Source organism: Thunnus maccoyii, chromosome 3 (assembly GCF_910596095.1).
Source record: "Thunnus maccoyii chromosome 3, fThuMac1.1, whole genome shotgun sequence".
NCBI classification, from domain to species: Eukaryota; Metazoa; Chordata; class Actinopteri; order Scombriformes; family Scombridae; genus Thunnus; species Thunnus maccoyii.
This window is the reverse complement of record NC_056535.1, coordinates 25,719,818-25,736,213: the sequence shown is the minus strand read 5'-3', so window position 1 is coordinate 25,736,213 and position 16,396 is coordinate 25,719,818. Positions and strand designations below refer to the sequence as shown.

The 16,396-nt window shown below is 38.8% G+C and overlaps 1 protein-coding gene across 1 annotated transcript; it reads left to right on the top strand.

The window, feature by feature from the left end:
• Positions 1-4,896: 4,896 nt before the first annotated feature.
• tspan2a (tetraspanin 2a) lies at positions 4,897-16,027 on the top strand. Its single transcript, XM_042407069.1, has 8 exons — positions 4,897-5,135; positions 7,955-8,057; positions 12,825-12,922; positions 13,789-13,863; positions 13,977-14,069; positions 14,158-14,229; positions 14,416-14,499; positions 14,609-16,027. Exons 1-8 carry the CDS (start codon positions 4,908-4,910, stop codon positions 14,672-14,674), a joined length of 819 nt encoding a protein of 272 aa, XP_042263003.1. The 5' UTR covers positions 4,897-4,907; the 3' UTR covers positions 14,675-16,027.
• Positions 16,028-16,396: the final 369 nt, after the last annotated feature.

Below are 16,396 nucleotides of genomic sequence, written 5' to 3'. Positions count from 1 at the left end.
TCAACTGTAAATATGAATTTTCAGAGCCAACTTCTTAATTTTACTACTGACTCGTGTTAACCAGCTCCACCTCACTGCCTCCAACTGAAACGCAGCACTGCCATCTAAAGGTTGAAGGCAGGAACATGTCTAATATGTCTTCAAATAAAACTTGTCAAGATCTCTGCTGCTCACATATTGAATCACATGTTAGCATAAAACCAACAGAAATAGTTTACACTTCAGGTCAGGCATCATGAGGAGGTTTTTATTGATGGTTGTTATACCTACAAATTCAAAAAGCAGCACTAAAGCTTCATGAATTTTCATGAAATGTTAGTTTATTGCTCCTACAACATTGCATTTTCATCATTACAAAACACTATTTTACAAGAAAACGTAACATAATGCTCAGTAAACTGCATTAACATTGGCTCATAAGAAAGGCCAGAGGCTGGTGACTGTGTCTGCTACGCATGTGTCATGCTTAGTTCACAGTTCAGGTGATCTACTTGGACAAATGAGTACTTTGTTTTGTTTATCACTTCTTTATTGAACCAAATTATAAAACAAGACATACATTTGTGAAAACACACAGCCTGTGTGGGTGCGAGATACATATGGAGAAACACTTCATCTAGTTACAATTGTCCCTTTAAAAAAAATCTCATTTTATCTCAACCCAGATTATATGTTTTCATGTATCTTTATTATGACAATACACTGCAAAACAGCATCATTGTTTACATTCCCATACCTTGGCTATAGTTTGCATTAGATTTAGACCTATTTTTTGTGTCTATGTAATATGTGAAACCAAAAGTCTGACTTTCAACTTTGAGAACGAGGTTTGGTATCAAGTAAGTACATGTAAATTTGCATATAGGCTATATTTTGTCAAAATTATAAACTCCTCTTGACATAATTGCGAATAATAATAATAATAATAATAATAATAATAATAATAATAATAATAATAATAACAATAATAGGCCTATAGTGTATATATTTTCTAATGTGCAAGAATAATGACATCACTAATATTTAGAACAGATAAAATTACCATTGTAAGCAAAAATAATGAATTGAGCATGAAAGTTCATTCTTGACTTTGGAAATAGTGGTTTGACCAAAAAAAATAACTTACAAAGACTGTGAGATGCGGTTGAAAGCTCCAGAAAAAGCAAGCAAGAGGACCTTGAGTTAAGATTATTTTCGTGCCAAAGAATAATGAAAGTATAAAACCAAAGTACAAGCAACTATAAAGTAAGGAAATGAATTCTTAAAAAGATTAACTATATATATGCAAAGTAAATGTTAAAATAAAGGCAAACATAACTAGAAATACTGACAATAAACCAGAAAAGACAACAAAGCAACTTCCTTCCCTCATATAAACTTTTGTACACAAATGCAGCACAGAAACAGTGTCTACTTGCTTTTCTCATCTTGTCCACTAGATGGAGACAATGATGAGCGCAGACACTTCTGTGTGTCTGTCCTGTCCTGTTCATTTCTTTGTCCTCTTGGTGATGCTGCATGCCACAAATACAAATATATGCTTCTATTTTTCAGATGTTAATACAAACTGTACAGACGCTAAAGACAATTCACTCGCAGGTCCTGTGTTTCATGTTAGTCCACCACTATGTTTCATAACCCGACATGTCTTTTGCCACTTTGATGGTTCTTCTGATCTGATTAACATGTCCTCATATCACCACATTGTCTCCCTTCACCTATGTCTCGGATCATAAGGATGACTCACAGTTGCACCATATGGAGATCAGGTTACATTATTGCACCAGATTTACATATCAAGCACTGACGAGGGGGGGGGGACTGGGGAACTGTGGAAGGATAATGGGATTTTGACTCCATTATACACTGAGGATATGGTTTCAGTTTGGGTGTACTTCCACTGTGATAATTACAGCTCTGAATTCAGGACAGGATTGGATGACAAAACTGATACTAGATTAACATTGATTCAGTTCAATGACCGCATTCATTGTTACATGGAAGCTATTAATCATTTGTAATTCAGCTCATGATTAAACTCCTCAATTTATACTATCTCTCTATCTATCTATCTATCTATCTATCTATCTATCTATCTACTGTCATAAAGGAATCCTTTCATATTTCTGCAGTTTTTCGTTGTTATCTGAAAATAGAGGAAGTAGGCAGTGATGTGATGTGTCTCATGATCCACCCAGACTGATCCTCGCTGATACCCTGGCGGACAAACACGGTGTCGCTGTTTCCCTCCCACATCAGTGCAGCGAACAAAGGCAGCACAAACATGAGAAGCTTGAATGTGAGAGCGGGTGAACCCGGGCTGACCCCCTCCGGCCTGCGGAGAAGACACACAGAGGAGCTTTGGTGACGCTCCTTGCTTGATGTGATCCTCATTCACATGTACTGGCTTTCTGTCAGTGTGCCAACACAACACCGCAACACATGCATGTATACACGTCTGAATTATAGTAATCATGAAACAAATATAGGAAAGTAAAATGGACTTATAAACACAGAAACAAAAAGAATACAGAGGTTCACAAAAAAGAATAGGCTGCAACTCTGCTACTCAGAGAGCTATAATTAAAAGTTTAAGGTTGATTTCTCGCTACATTTTATTGGAATATACACTGTATTATTATATATTTCAATATCAATATATATTTCAATTTACTACTAGGCAGACCAAAAAAACTGACTAAAGATTCTGCAAAGCCCCTGAAGTACTTGAAAATTGTATTTTTTATCTTGTACACACAGTTGTTAATCATTTGCACAAGATCTATAACATGATTATTACCTCACTGATGTGGGATGTAAATATATGCTTATGTATGATATGTGTGCAAATGTGCTCACAAGTTATTACCTTGTTCCAAACATGATAACAAGAACAGATCTGTGAGGATGTTATTTACATCTGTATCAACTTCCATGGTAATCCATCCAATATTGTCACGAACGGGCTCAGAGTCAGCGACAAAAAAGGGAATCACACATGAATAAAGCTTCTAAAATAGCATTTATTGTCAACTTAAAACACAATAATGTTCGTCAGCTAAGTCAGTAATGAATGCAATGTGTGGATGAGCAAAGTATGTGTTGTGTGCAAACAAAACAAAACCCTAATCCATCTGGCTGGTGGAGGCCTGGGAGGAAGAAAAGAGCAAGAGGTTAACAAAGAAGCAGCCTAAATAGGCTGTGGCCAAAACTACCCAGGTGCAGGTAATTTCCTGATTTCCTTTCAAATCCCAGCCACTGGCTCCTGAGCCAGGAAACCAAAGCAACCTCTTACAAAAAAAGGCAAAGAGAGGAACATCACAATAAAGATATAATGAAACACTGCCATCCCCAGAGCCACGAGGCTAATATGTAAAGATGTCGTTGTTCAGGACTTGTGGGCTCCGTAGGATTCAGTAAAAGTTTTTGAGACTAAATCTAAAAGCTTTAGATCTTCATGATGTGAAATATATTCTAGAGACAATATGTAACAGTTAACTAAATAATAATAATAATGAATTTTATTTATAGAGTGCTTTTCAAGATGCTACACATACACATTTTATAAAATACAGTAACAGCAAGAAAACACACTAAAAGTACATTAAGTAAACTAAATATAAAATAGTAAAAACACATTACAGACTATTTTTTGTGTCTGGTCAAAACTCTTCTGTAGGAGGGTAGGAAGGCTCATGACCTCTGTATGTGTAAAATCATGGCGACTTCTTTTAACATTTTAAAAGTCCGGGACTTCCCGTAATCTCAGGTCACTGTGTTTCAGGTGCGACTGTATACAAGACTCCATGTTTCCATAATAAACACTAATGCCAGTAAGTGTGATGAAGGGCGATATGCAGATTAAAAGTGGCTTTGTGAGAAAAGATTACTGAGTTGATAAACTCTTCTCCAACTTAGTGAAAGCCAAAATGTCCCTGGCTGCTGAGAAGATGTGAATTTGGGTAAAAGTGTTTTGTTCACTCTTACAGCGAATCCCAAAGAGAGTCAGTCTAACAGTTCAACTTCATTATATTTACTCATAGCACAAAGAAGTGGGAGAAACAAACAGATGGCAGATTTATATACCAGTTTTACATCTTCCACCCACAGAGATAGTTACATAATTTGATAGTTTGTCATATCTGCAGCCACATTTATTTTTACAAGGGAGGTTTTTTGAACAAAGTGTGATCAAACAGGATGTAACTTGGCATTTTAAAAAAAAAAATCTTTGACAGGAATCGTTTTATAAATATGTCCTTATTATCACTGTGCGCACCTCCAGGATGTCACACTCAGAAATTAACCTGTTTCTCAGGGGACTTCCCAGAGGCTTCTTCAGGGGCCCCAGATCGTCCCTGAACCCCACCTTGGGGCACACACACACACACACACACACACACACACACACACACACACACACACACACACACACACACACACACACATATCAGCTCATGGTCACTTTTGGGGACATTACATAGACTTGCATTAATTTCCTGGAGACTAACCTTAACCCTAACCTTAACCTCTGACCCAAAAATCAGCTTTTTCCCAGTTGAGGTCACGACTTTTGTCCCAAATTGGGCAAGCCGTCCCTAATTAACTGGTCCTAAGTCTGAAATTTGTCCCCAAAAGTAGCCTATGACAGACCAAACACACACACACACACACACACACACACACACACACACGCACGCACGCACGCACGCGCACACACACACACACACACACACCACACACACACACACACACACACACACACACACACACACACACGCACGCACACACGCACACACACACACACACCACACGTATACATATATACGCAAACGCACACATAGAAACACACACACAACGATGGGCGGCGCGAGACAGCGTGCAGCCAGCTTGTGCAGCTTGTGCGCATGTCTTCATATGTGGATGGATGGTTGTGTAGCGGTGCAGCTCTCATCATTACATGCTTGATGTCCAGCTGGAAGAAGAAGAAGCGAGGATTTGCAGAATATTCGCATCCAGAGGGCATCGCGCTTCAGATCGGAGATATCGACAAATCAGGTGACATCATGAGCAAAGTGCAGGGAGGGATGAAATGCGTGAAATATCTGCTTTTCGTCTTCAACTTCATCTTTTGGGTAAGTCAAGCTCCACAAGCAAATAATCATGCAGTCATTTTACCCAAATCTACTGAACAGTCTGGTCATCTTTATTTGTATTTTTTGTTGTTGTTTTTTTTGTCAGAGGAGGATTATCAAGCTTTGTTTTCATATGGAAAACCTGTCAATGTTCTTGCAGTGTTTACATGTTAAACATAGAAGAAACAGTCTGTCTCTTGGTTTTGTTTGACAGGGTTTTTAATCAACCTGCTTTCAATATTCCCTGGAGTTGGGACTGATAATATAACCGTGCAGACTGCCTCTATCCACCTGCTCTGTGCACACAACTCTGACTCACTCTTCTTCTTTTCATTCAAGTCAACTAAGTAATTTATAAAGTACTGAAAGCATCTTCTATCTATGAAATGTTTTTATTAATTAATAGTTCATCACAAAGGAGCCTTTAAACCATTGAACCTTTGAACACTCATGTGATTAATGTAATATTTAGTGTATGGTGGTCATACAGCAGCACACACATCAGACCTGCAGTGTGTTGCAACTTTTCCAACACACCCACCCTGTTTAGATCCTCTCTCATGATTTGGCATTGTGCTGTGACTTTCCTACTGCAGGTCTGAGGGTGTTTTTCTTTTTCTTTTTGCAGACAGCGTTAATCTGTTTTAGGTACATCATGGAGGTTTGTGTTTTCGTCTGTTATGCTACATCAGGGGTTGCTCAGATAAGGTTGCTTGTGACTCCGTCTGGCGGCAGAAGCAACTGTGGAATCACTTTCGATTTGCTGTGCGGAGACTTCATCATCTGACATTATATGGATGTTATGTCGGGTCTTGTTGTTATTTGTCCAGACGAGGGTGTGAACATTTGGTAAAAATGTGCATATGCCAAATTACTTTGCTAATGCTCTCACCTATGTTTGTAGGATCTGCTACTGCATACACGCATAGTTTTGAATTTAACATGTTAAATGAAAAATTGGTGGTTGGGCTACAAAAAAAGGGGGAAAAAAAGATTATTTTCATTAACATGTTGGAAAATAGTGAAAAGTCCAAAGAGAAATCTTCAAATCACTACTTTTTGACCAACAGCCCAAAATCAAAAGATATTAACATCAAACTATCACATAAGACAAAGAAAAGCGCTCAAGAAGTTGTGTAGTATTTGGCATATTTCCATGAAAAATTACTGCAGCAATTGCTGATTTATCAATAATCAAAATAGTTGAGTTATTTTCCTTTGATTGAGTAATTAATTAACTGACTATTTCAGCTCTAGATGCTGTTACAGACTCATGTAACTGTCTCTGATGGGCACTGATGTTCTATTGCTAAATGATACAGTATATATGAGTTTAAGCGGCTGCGTTGGCTCATCGGTGCTCTGTAAGACGATCACTTGTGTCCAAAGTAGTGTCACCCAAACAGACAGCATCCTCTTTGTTCAGGAGTTTTGGGACTGAAAGCAGAGCTGTTGTGGTCCGAGCCAAAAGGGGCGTACAGTACGCTGTCATTTTGGGGTGCAGAGCCAACAAGCAGCCAATGCCAACGTTGAGTTACATCACCAAGGCACTGTGAGGCTGGCACAGCCTGTGGCTGAAATGCACCATGGGAGATAGACTACTGATGCTGATGCTGATGGTGATGCTGGCGTTCAGACATGATACTTTGATGGGCCATATGGAAACACGAGTTGCTGTTTCAAAGTGTTCTGTCATTTTTTTACTTTCGCTGTAGTTTCCTGCCAGCAGATTCTTGCCTTCTTGGGGCTTGATGAGTAGAAAGAAGAGGCTTCATAGACTAAACAGGTTTTGTTATAGATGTGTTCAAAGAATTTCAGGCTTTTTTTGAGTTTAGAGTTAAAAGTTTAAAGTGGGTTTTTTTTCACCAGCACCTGCAAATTCATTACCAGAGCTCACGACTCTGGCACTATAAGATAAAGATGATAGACATGAGTTGTCATCATCTAACCTGTTTATTGTTTTTTCACTTTTAGATGTGTTGTAAATGTTGAAAAACTGAACTTCTGTTCTGCACAACATAAAAATTGTCACAAGACAAATTATTCTTTAGTAAATCTGTACACATTTAGTATTAAAACCCCTCATCTGTCTCTCAATTAAATATAACGCTGGCGGTTTAAACCAAATAATGTTCTTTAGGTAGGTCTAGAAGGTCGAGAGGATTAACTTTCTCATGGTGACACTTCGGTTTCAATCGATGGTCTATTTCTGGTCAAGTTCATCCAGGGAGCAATCATCCTCTCAATGAACTCATGAAGCACATCACACTTCACATCTTGTTTTTAACTTAGGTTATACTTCAACATACGGTATTTCCACTAAAAATGACTTGGATCCTTGTCTTATACAGAGAGAATAGCTGACTTAATTTAATGGAAACAAATGTTCTTTTGGCAGTCAGTCTTCCAGTCTATGATCCATTTGAGAGTCTGAACAAATCTAACACTGTCGGATTCTTTAAAAAACCTTTAGACGCTCAAGAGGTGAATGCATTAACATTTCTGGCGGCAGTTTGTTTAGAATGAACAGAAGAAAGCCAGGCAGTGAGCATCAATAGCCACTTTACTGATGAGACAAAGAGAGGAGAAGAGCGCCACCTGCAGAATCTTAATCAACAGAAGAAAAAAAAAACATGACAGGCTGAGAAGTGATTTCTGAGCAAACTCACCAAAACATGAGAGATTTTATCACCAAAGACACTATTTAAAGCCTAAAAACAGGGAACACATGTCAAATAATGTGTGTATTGTTATTCTAACGTTATTATTATTATCCTCTAGATGTGTTCTGACATGATTTTATGTTGATCATTCCTCAGCTGTCAGGCTTGTTGGTGCTGGCTGTGGGACTTTGGCTCAGGTTTGACCCACAAACGGTGGAGCTTTTGACAGGTGACAAAGCCCCCGACACCTTCTTCATAGGTAAGTAACCGTTTCTGCAACACCTCACTTACATCTACAGAACATGAAATATGACTCAAGATAACTGAGTTGAGTGTAGCTATTTATTTTCTTGTGATAATTTTTGGTGATTACGTTAATGCAACTAATGATATGTGGAGGAAGCAGGTCAGTGTGAGTTTTGTTTGCCAGATAACTAACGATTATTTTCATTATCGATAAATTTGTCCATTATTTTCTCGATTAATCGTTTGGTCCGTAAAATGTCAGTAAAAGGCAGGAAATGCCAATCACTGTTTTCTAAAGCGCAAGGTGATGTCCTCAAATATCTAGTTTTATCCCAACCAAAAGTCCACAACCCAAAGATATTCAGTTTACCATCATAGAGGTTTAAAGGAACCAGAAAATATTCATATTTAAGAGGCTGGAACCAGAGAATTTTTTTCTTAAAAAAATATTCAACATAATTAATCAAGTATCAAAATGGTTGCAGATTAATTTTCTGTCAATCAAACTCATTGTTGCAGCTTTAACAAACAGTTCAACATCTGGAAACACTTTACTTTAAAAGTCCCCCTATTTAGCATTCAGAGGCCGTACATAAACATTTAATAAATGGCCACACACTATATTGTAGTTGTACTGTATAAGTACAATATACTTATATAGTAATATAAGATATAAGTGTTTATTAATGTACTTGTAAATAAGTATAACTCCTCCTGTGGGCATCTACATGTGGAGGCTATATAGTAAAATACAGTTGTAATAATATAAAAGTCTTCATAGAATGTCTTTATATGAGCTTATAACTACATTATAGTGTCTTTTAAACCACTTATAAAATGTTGAACTCTTCTTATAAATGCTAAAAAGACAGTTTGATATAACAAGTGTAAAGTGTGAAAAGTGTGATGACGATGATAAATCAGTCTCAAAGAATTATTTCACTTTCAGGGGTAAAATAAAACTAATTTGAGTGTAAAACAAATTATCTGTCCTTTAATCAGTCTCCTTTTCAGAGTACACAGGCCAGCGGCAGACTTCACGCCCGCTGACATCAGGTTTTATGATTTAATAGTCATTTTACAAGCCCTTGTTAACTTCCCGGGAGGATTCCCCTCCGCCATCTTACTGCAGACCCGCTCAGGGGCCGCAGGTGTGAACGAGAGCTGATGAACGGTTAACAGGCACATTTTACCCTCGATGCACTGTGATGTTTCATTGCTCCTTTTGCACAAAGCAGGATGGAAGCTCACGTTTCCGAGAGGTTTTACTCATCACTTATACCCTCAATTATCAAGTCTGCCAAGGGGCAGAAGTTTTCCATTTTAAAACCGCAGATCCCGCCCCCTCGCTCCGCACGTGATCTGTGGTGCTACACGGTGAAAGAGGACATGTCAATTGATTATCGAAAGGCACCATTAGTGTTAGTGCTGGGGTTATAGAGAGAATTGCTTGTGTTTAAAAAACATTGATTTGATCTTCATTTCCCTGGAATAACACAAATCGATCAATCAGACATGCCCAAGCGGTGACACATTGACAAATAGAGCCATTATCTGATTAATGAACAGCTCCGTCTCTGAATTTACAGCATCTTATTAGTTTGCAGCACTTTGGGCTAAGGTGGCTTTTGATCAATATTGAAAGAGTTGATTGCAAAGATCCCAATAAAACACACAGAAGACAATTAAAACGTACAATAGACGAGACAAACACCCCTCAGTGTTCAGTAGTGTTGTAGTACTCCCTACAATAGGCCCTCTCTCGCTCGATCTCGCTCTCTCTCTCTCTGTGGGCGCAGATGATTAGAATGAAGCCTATTCTTGTTACTCCCGTTTAGACCATGACCTAAAATGGTGACTTCACTTCATCAGCTCTCTGCTATGCTTTCATGGAACTGGCTGCCTCCCTCAGGAGAGAAGGAGCAGGCTGGGTGGGGCAGGTGACAGGAGTTTTTCCTGAAGACGCTGACAAAAAAAAAAAAAGAGAGAGAGAGAGATGTTTCATACAGTAGCTTGTGGAAATATGAGGAGAAAGGCAGAGAGAGATCACAGGGGAAGTCTAAGAGTTATTTTTGAGCCTTTCAAATGAGGTAAAAGTCTGATGAAGAATAAGATCTGTTTGTCAAGTGGGAGAGAAATGTAAATGTTACAGGAAATACAAAACAGAACATATGCAGGACATTAATGCCGTCATACACAATAGGAGAGAAGTATTATGCAGCTAAAATATACTTATGTTCTCACAGTTATCTGTTCATGCAAACCGCAGGTGTGATACATTTAATTTAGTTTAGTTTAATTTGACATGCAAATATTGTGCAGCTCCTCTGTTAACGTCAACCTCTGTCACACATATTTTTAATGTGTACGTTTACTCAAGTACTGGACCTTATTGTACTTTATAGCACTTCAGTTGTGTATTTCTTACTTTTTTCATCTACTCCGCTACATTTCGGAAGCAAATATTGCACTTTTCACTCCCACTACGTTTATGGGACTGTTTCTTTGCCGTCACTTCCTGGAGTCTTGGCTGGTTGCCCGGCAACCTCACAGCAGGGACGACAACAAGACTTTCAGGAGGTGACCTCTGCTGGCATGGAAGTAGTTATCTTTAGTGATCTATAGAGGTGCCTGTAGGAAGGTGTTGTTACCTTTGGACAGAGCCAGGCTAGCTGTTTCCATCTGTTTCCTGTCTTTGTACTAAGCTAAGCTAACTGTAGCTTCGTATTTACTGTACAGACATGAACGTGATAGCAATATTCTCATCTAACTCACAGCAAGAAAGCAAATAAGCAGATTTCTGAAAATGTCAAACTATTCCTTCCAAGATTTAAATACAAATCATACATACAATTACATAAATTTTTCCAGCTACAACATTAAAATGCTTTTTACTCATTAATGCATCAGTAATAATAATTCAATAACTTGTAATATAACACTGAAAGGGGACACGCTACATAATGGGAAGTACATTTTGCTGTTAATACTTCTGTACTTTAACTTAAGTAAAATTTTGAATGCAGGTATTTTTTTATCTCTACATGTACTTAAATAAAAGATCTGATTCTGAATATTTCCTGCACATCAGCTGATGTAGCCGTGAGCAGCCTTTTTTTGGCAGCAACAGTCTCATAGTTGTCCGTTTATCTACATATCTGGAAGATCCCGCATGAAGATCGATCGCAGTGGAACTATAGCAACAAAGTAAATACCGTGAGGAGCTGCCTGAGCAGAACCGTGGCCGCTTACATGCACCTAGAGCAGAGAGACTAAACAGAGTGATACCATAACAAGGCAAAGTGTCGGCATTCCCTGTGGGTGATTCACTTTCCATCCTGTCACCTTTGTTGCCCCGTGCGCCAGCGGGTAAACAGCCGTAATGTGCGCACGTGCAAAAGTTACAGACAGAAACTAACATTTGTATTTCTAACTGATACCTGCTACCAGCTTTAACAAGGAGGAAGTATACTCCTCCAGGTTCCACTCAGAGGAAGTGCTTCAGTAAAAACATCACTGCTGGGCTCAGTTCAGTGTAGACATTTTGTATACACAGTAGAAGCTGTCTTGGCTCATTATATTTTCCATTGCTAACCCAGACACTATTTGAAGCAGTGCATCCCTCACTTCCAGTTCCCTGCAGCCCCGCGGTCTATTCGCCGTGGATGGCCCTGTCTTTACCTCCCCTTTTGTTCAACAGCAGGAAAACAACAGCTTGCATCCCCTCCCATGTGGATTAATTAAATTGCTGCAGTGGTTGCTGTCTATGTCACTGATTAGGCCCTTAGCATGGACCTCGGGGACGGGGGCTGGTGTATAGTTACAGTGTAGAGGGCTCGGTAGCGAGGGCTGGGAGCAGGGGAGGTGACGACATACTCGCTTGTAGGGAGCCGGGAGGTTGAGGGTTGTAGTCAGATTCTGCAGGAATCAGAGCCCTGAAAATTTGATTTGGCTTTTTACCAGACAGATGGCATCTGTTTTACTGCTTTACCCTGCAGGACCATGAATGCATAAAGTCTGAGTAACTGGAGATAACACCAATGTATCAAAAAAGTAAGCTGAAGGCCTTGTTTCTCATAGACTCAAACAGGTGTAGATGGGGAGGAATTGCAGCTATTTGCAGCTGTGCAGTATTTTGTTTAACGCTCTGACAGAGATGGCTACTGCAGGTATTTATTATCAGTGGTTTCACATATTAGACTGTCTCAACAATCCCTGAGCCATCTCAGAATCAATACTTTTGAAGAGATTTATGTGTCTTTGTGTTATTTTTAACTCAGACACAGTGGCCACTACATTACAGATGCAGCTCACACACCAATTTCTAATTTGACGGATTAAATATTATAGCAATAAGCCAAACAAACAAAAAGCGTTTGTAGCTGTACCAAGTTATGTCAGAAATTTGTTGAATTTCAGACGTCTTTCATCTCCGCTCAAAGCTTCAATTCACAAGCGGCTGCACAAAAGCGGCACGCTGATAATCAGACTGAATGGTGGGAAGCGGTTCAGAGGTTTTAGGCTACTATAAAGGATTTTCCACCTACACGTTTCTGCTGGTAGTGAAACACAACAACAGTCCTTTTATTAAATTCTGCTTCAACAAAGAGCTGAAAGCACTTGGATCATGCTGCCATCCTCAGTTGAAGCGCTGAACTGCAGTCATGTGACAGAGAGAGAGAAACACTATAATTAGATTCTAGTGTTTTCCCATTTAGCAGCATTTCCTAGTGCTAATCTATCCGTTTCTGTTTCTCTCTCTCTTGCTCTCTCTCCACAGCTGTGTACATCCTTCTTGGTGCAGGAGGGTTAATGATGATCGTCGGGTTCTTTGGTTGTTTCGGGGCTGTACGTGAGTCTCAGTGTCTACTTGCATCGGTGAGTTGAGGTGTTCAAAGGTGCTGTGTCTCCTCTCGGGACATTATTTGTGCACTGCAGTGTTGTGTTTTGATGTTCGTTTAGTGGCATTTTAAAGATAAATTTAGCACAAATATGAATTCTTACCTATAAGTCTTTTTCACAGGCCTGTAATTTCTGAAAAAAAATACATTTCCAAGATGTTTCGTGGAAAGAATTATGTAATTTTTTTGCTCATTATTGGAGAAATACTGTTCACACTTCCAATTATTTTCTAGTGTAACCAAGAATCTTTTAGTCAGTGGAGAGCAGGTCAGCTGAACATGCAAAAATGTTAAATTTGTTTGTAGAGAAGCAGACAACTCAACAAATATGGAGAATAATGTTTACAGTTATAAATTAATAATGAATTAATATTTTCTTGTGTTTAAAGTAAAGTTTTTATTTCAGGGATATTCTATTTTTCTGTAATTAGTACCAAAACTCAATATATTTATTTCCAGGAAACTTCCTAGGAAATGATTAGGTCATTGACAAAACAATTGTTTTGGTGAGATTGTTTTGTAAACTGCTGTTTTCAAGTTATTTGTCAACAATTATAATCTCGTCTATGAGGACATATTTTATATTATTACAACTGTGTTTTACTATATTGTCATTCCATTATCACTTATGATTGCCCACAGGCGGACTTACAGTAGTTCACAAATACTTTAATCAACACTTATATCCACTAAAAACTACATTATAGTGTGTTACAAACTATTTATTAAATGTTTATATACTGTTTATAAATTCTAAATAGTGGGACAAAGTAACATGTTTCCATCTTTTCTTTATGAAAGATCTTTTTGAATGCAGTAATAAGACTTTTTCCTGTTCTGCAGTTCTTCGCCTGCCTCCTGATCATCTTCGGTGCAGAGATTGCCGCTGGCGTGTTTGGATTCATAAACAAGGAACAGGTGCAGCACTTGAGTTATTTATATTTTTTTGATGAATCAAAAAGCAATCTACTCGATTTACAAAAACTCACTTAAGTAACCATTTTTTTTGTTTTATGTCTTATCAATAACAGATCGTTGAGGAAGTCCAAAAGTTTTATAGCAGCTCCATCACTGACGTCTCTGATGCGAACGTCACTGCGATAGCATTTGTTTATCACAGAACTGTGAGTAAAACTGGGCTTGTGTTTAGTTGCCTCCTTCGTGTGTTGGCTACAGGTAATGTCATCTGTGTGTTTTGGTTTACATTTACAGCTGAACTGCTGTGGAGGTTCGACACCAGAAACTTCTGCTCCTCTGTGTACAGAAGCTCCAGAGGACACTCAGGTAAACCTGCCTGCTGCAACACTTTACACCCACATGGTGGCAGTAAAGGTTCATTTTAAAATTACAAGATGTGCTGCAATTTAGTGTTAATTAACACAAGTGTCAGTGATGTAAAATAACTCACAGCAGGGTTGTGTACCTGTAATTATCAATATGAATGCTGTGCTGTTGTTTTATTTGTTTTAGGACTGTCTGACTGCAATAACAGACTTCTTTAATGAAAGGCTGCACATCATTGGATACACTGGGATTGGTATTGCAGGAGTAATGGTAAGAATTCACAAAATATATTAAGTTTACACCTCATAAACCCAACATAATCATTCCTCTGTCAGTCTCCATAGATGTTTTAACATGTCTCACAATGTGTCTGTTTCAGATCATCGGAATGATCTTCAGTATGGTCCTGTGTTGTGCCATCAGGAACAACAGGGAGGTTATATAGTAGGTGGTGAGATGACCTCCCCCACTGCTACCCTGACCAGCAGGCCCACTACAAGCTCACTGAACCCTTCATAATCAACCCGTCTTAATAAGAAGGGAAACACCAAAGTTACATTTCAAAGCCATTTCTCATAGTCCAGACTGATCTGTTGGGGAGGTTCACTGAATAGCACAAAAAGAGAAAGAAGTACAACAAATCCCACGGGCCACATTCAACACGATACGCTGGATTGTCATCGTCACACCTTCCCCTCGACTCCACCAGCACTGAAACACTAATTTATTTCTGTTCTTTTCCATAACACATGCTTCTGCTTTTGGCACAACTCTGTGACATTCCTCTGTTTTTAACGTCCTTTTGTTACACTGCTGGCGCTCCAGAGGCTACAACACAGTACATGAAGCCTTCTTAGACACAGGAATGTTGTAACTGAGGAGTATTTCTGTAAATATGGACACCTATTTTATGCATCTGCCGTTAACATTATTTATTCTGTGCCCTCTCTTGCTCTTTTTATGTCATTTATAGGCCTAATGCCAATCATACTTTGTGTGCTTAAATGTTTTGAGGACTAGCCTGACTGCAGAATACATTTCCATTATGTGCCTATTTAGTCACACAGTCAAGCCTCTCAGCTACTCTCCTACTTATCTATTCCTTGTGATTTGAAGATGTTCATAAATACTGTGCTTGTTCCCTGCCACCACTTTCAAGTATTTATACTTTAAAGCACAATAGAGGAAATGTAGATATGATATCAACCCAAAGGGTTAGGAAAGGTCTGATGATAAACTGCCACTCTGTAAATCTCTAAATTCATCTAAAAGGTCACGAGTAACTCGACGTCCTGAGCTCTTCTGGAGCATGTGTGAACTGTAACAGTAAGCTAGTTTGCATTTTGTGTGAATTATTGTGGATGTAAATTTTGTTGGTGTGCCAATAAGATGTGAATTATAGAATAATATAGTTTATGTCACACTGTTAACCATAATAAAAAAATATCGGGTGCTTTTATTGAGATGTTTGACTGGTTTCTGTTTCCTGCCTTTCAAGTGTGTGTGAATCGCAGGATTGTTTCTTGTAAAGGTGTCAAAGAGCAGCAGTTTCACTTATGTAAATTTTGTGGTTGGTGAGTTTCCTGAACACGTAGGCTCTGTGCAGGCTCGACAACAAGATATGGCAGACGTGCAAAGTAGCAACACAATGCTGCACCACCAGTGCATATGCAAAAAACTAAATTTTGTTATGTGACACTCAAGATGAGGCGAACTTACAGACACACTGAGCAACTACATCTGCTGTCTGTCAGCATATGTAAATATCTAAACTGAGTTTATGTGGACAAGCACATTATCCAGCATGCAATACCATCAGGGATGCATCTGATCAGTCTTTAAATTTATTCTGCAGCATCACGATGTCCCCAAACATACAGCTAGAGTCATAAAGAAACTAAGCGACAAGAAGAACAAGGAGTCCTGCAGCAGATGGTTTGGTCTCCACAGAGCCCTGATCTCAACATCATGGAGTCAGTCTAGGATCACATGAAGAGACAGAAACAACTGAGACACCTAAACCCACAGAAGAACTGTGACAAGTTCTCCAAGATGAAGGAACATCTAAACTGCCAAGTAACTTGAAAAACTGTGTGCAGGTGTACCGAGGAGAACTCATGCTGTTTTAAAGGCAAAGCTGCTCACTACAAATATTGACTGCATTTAG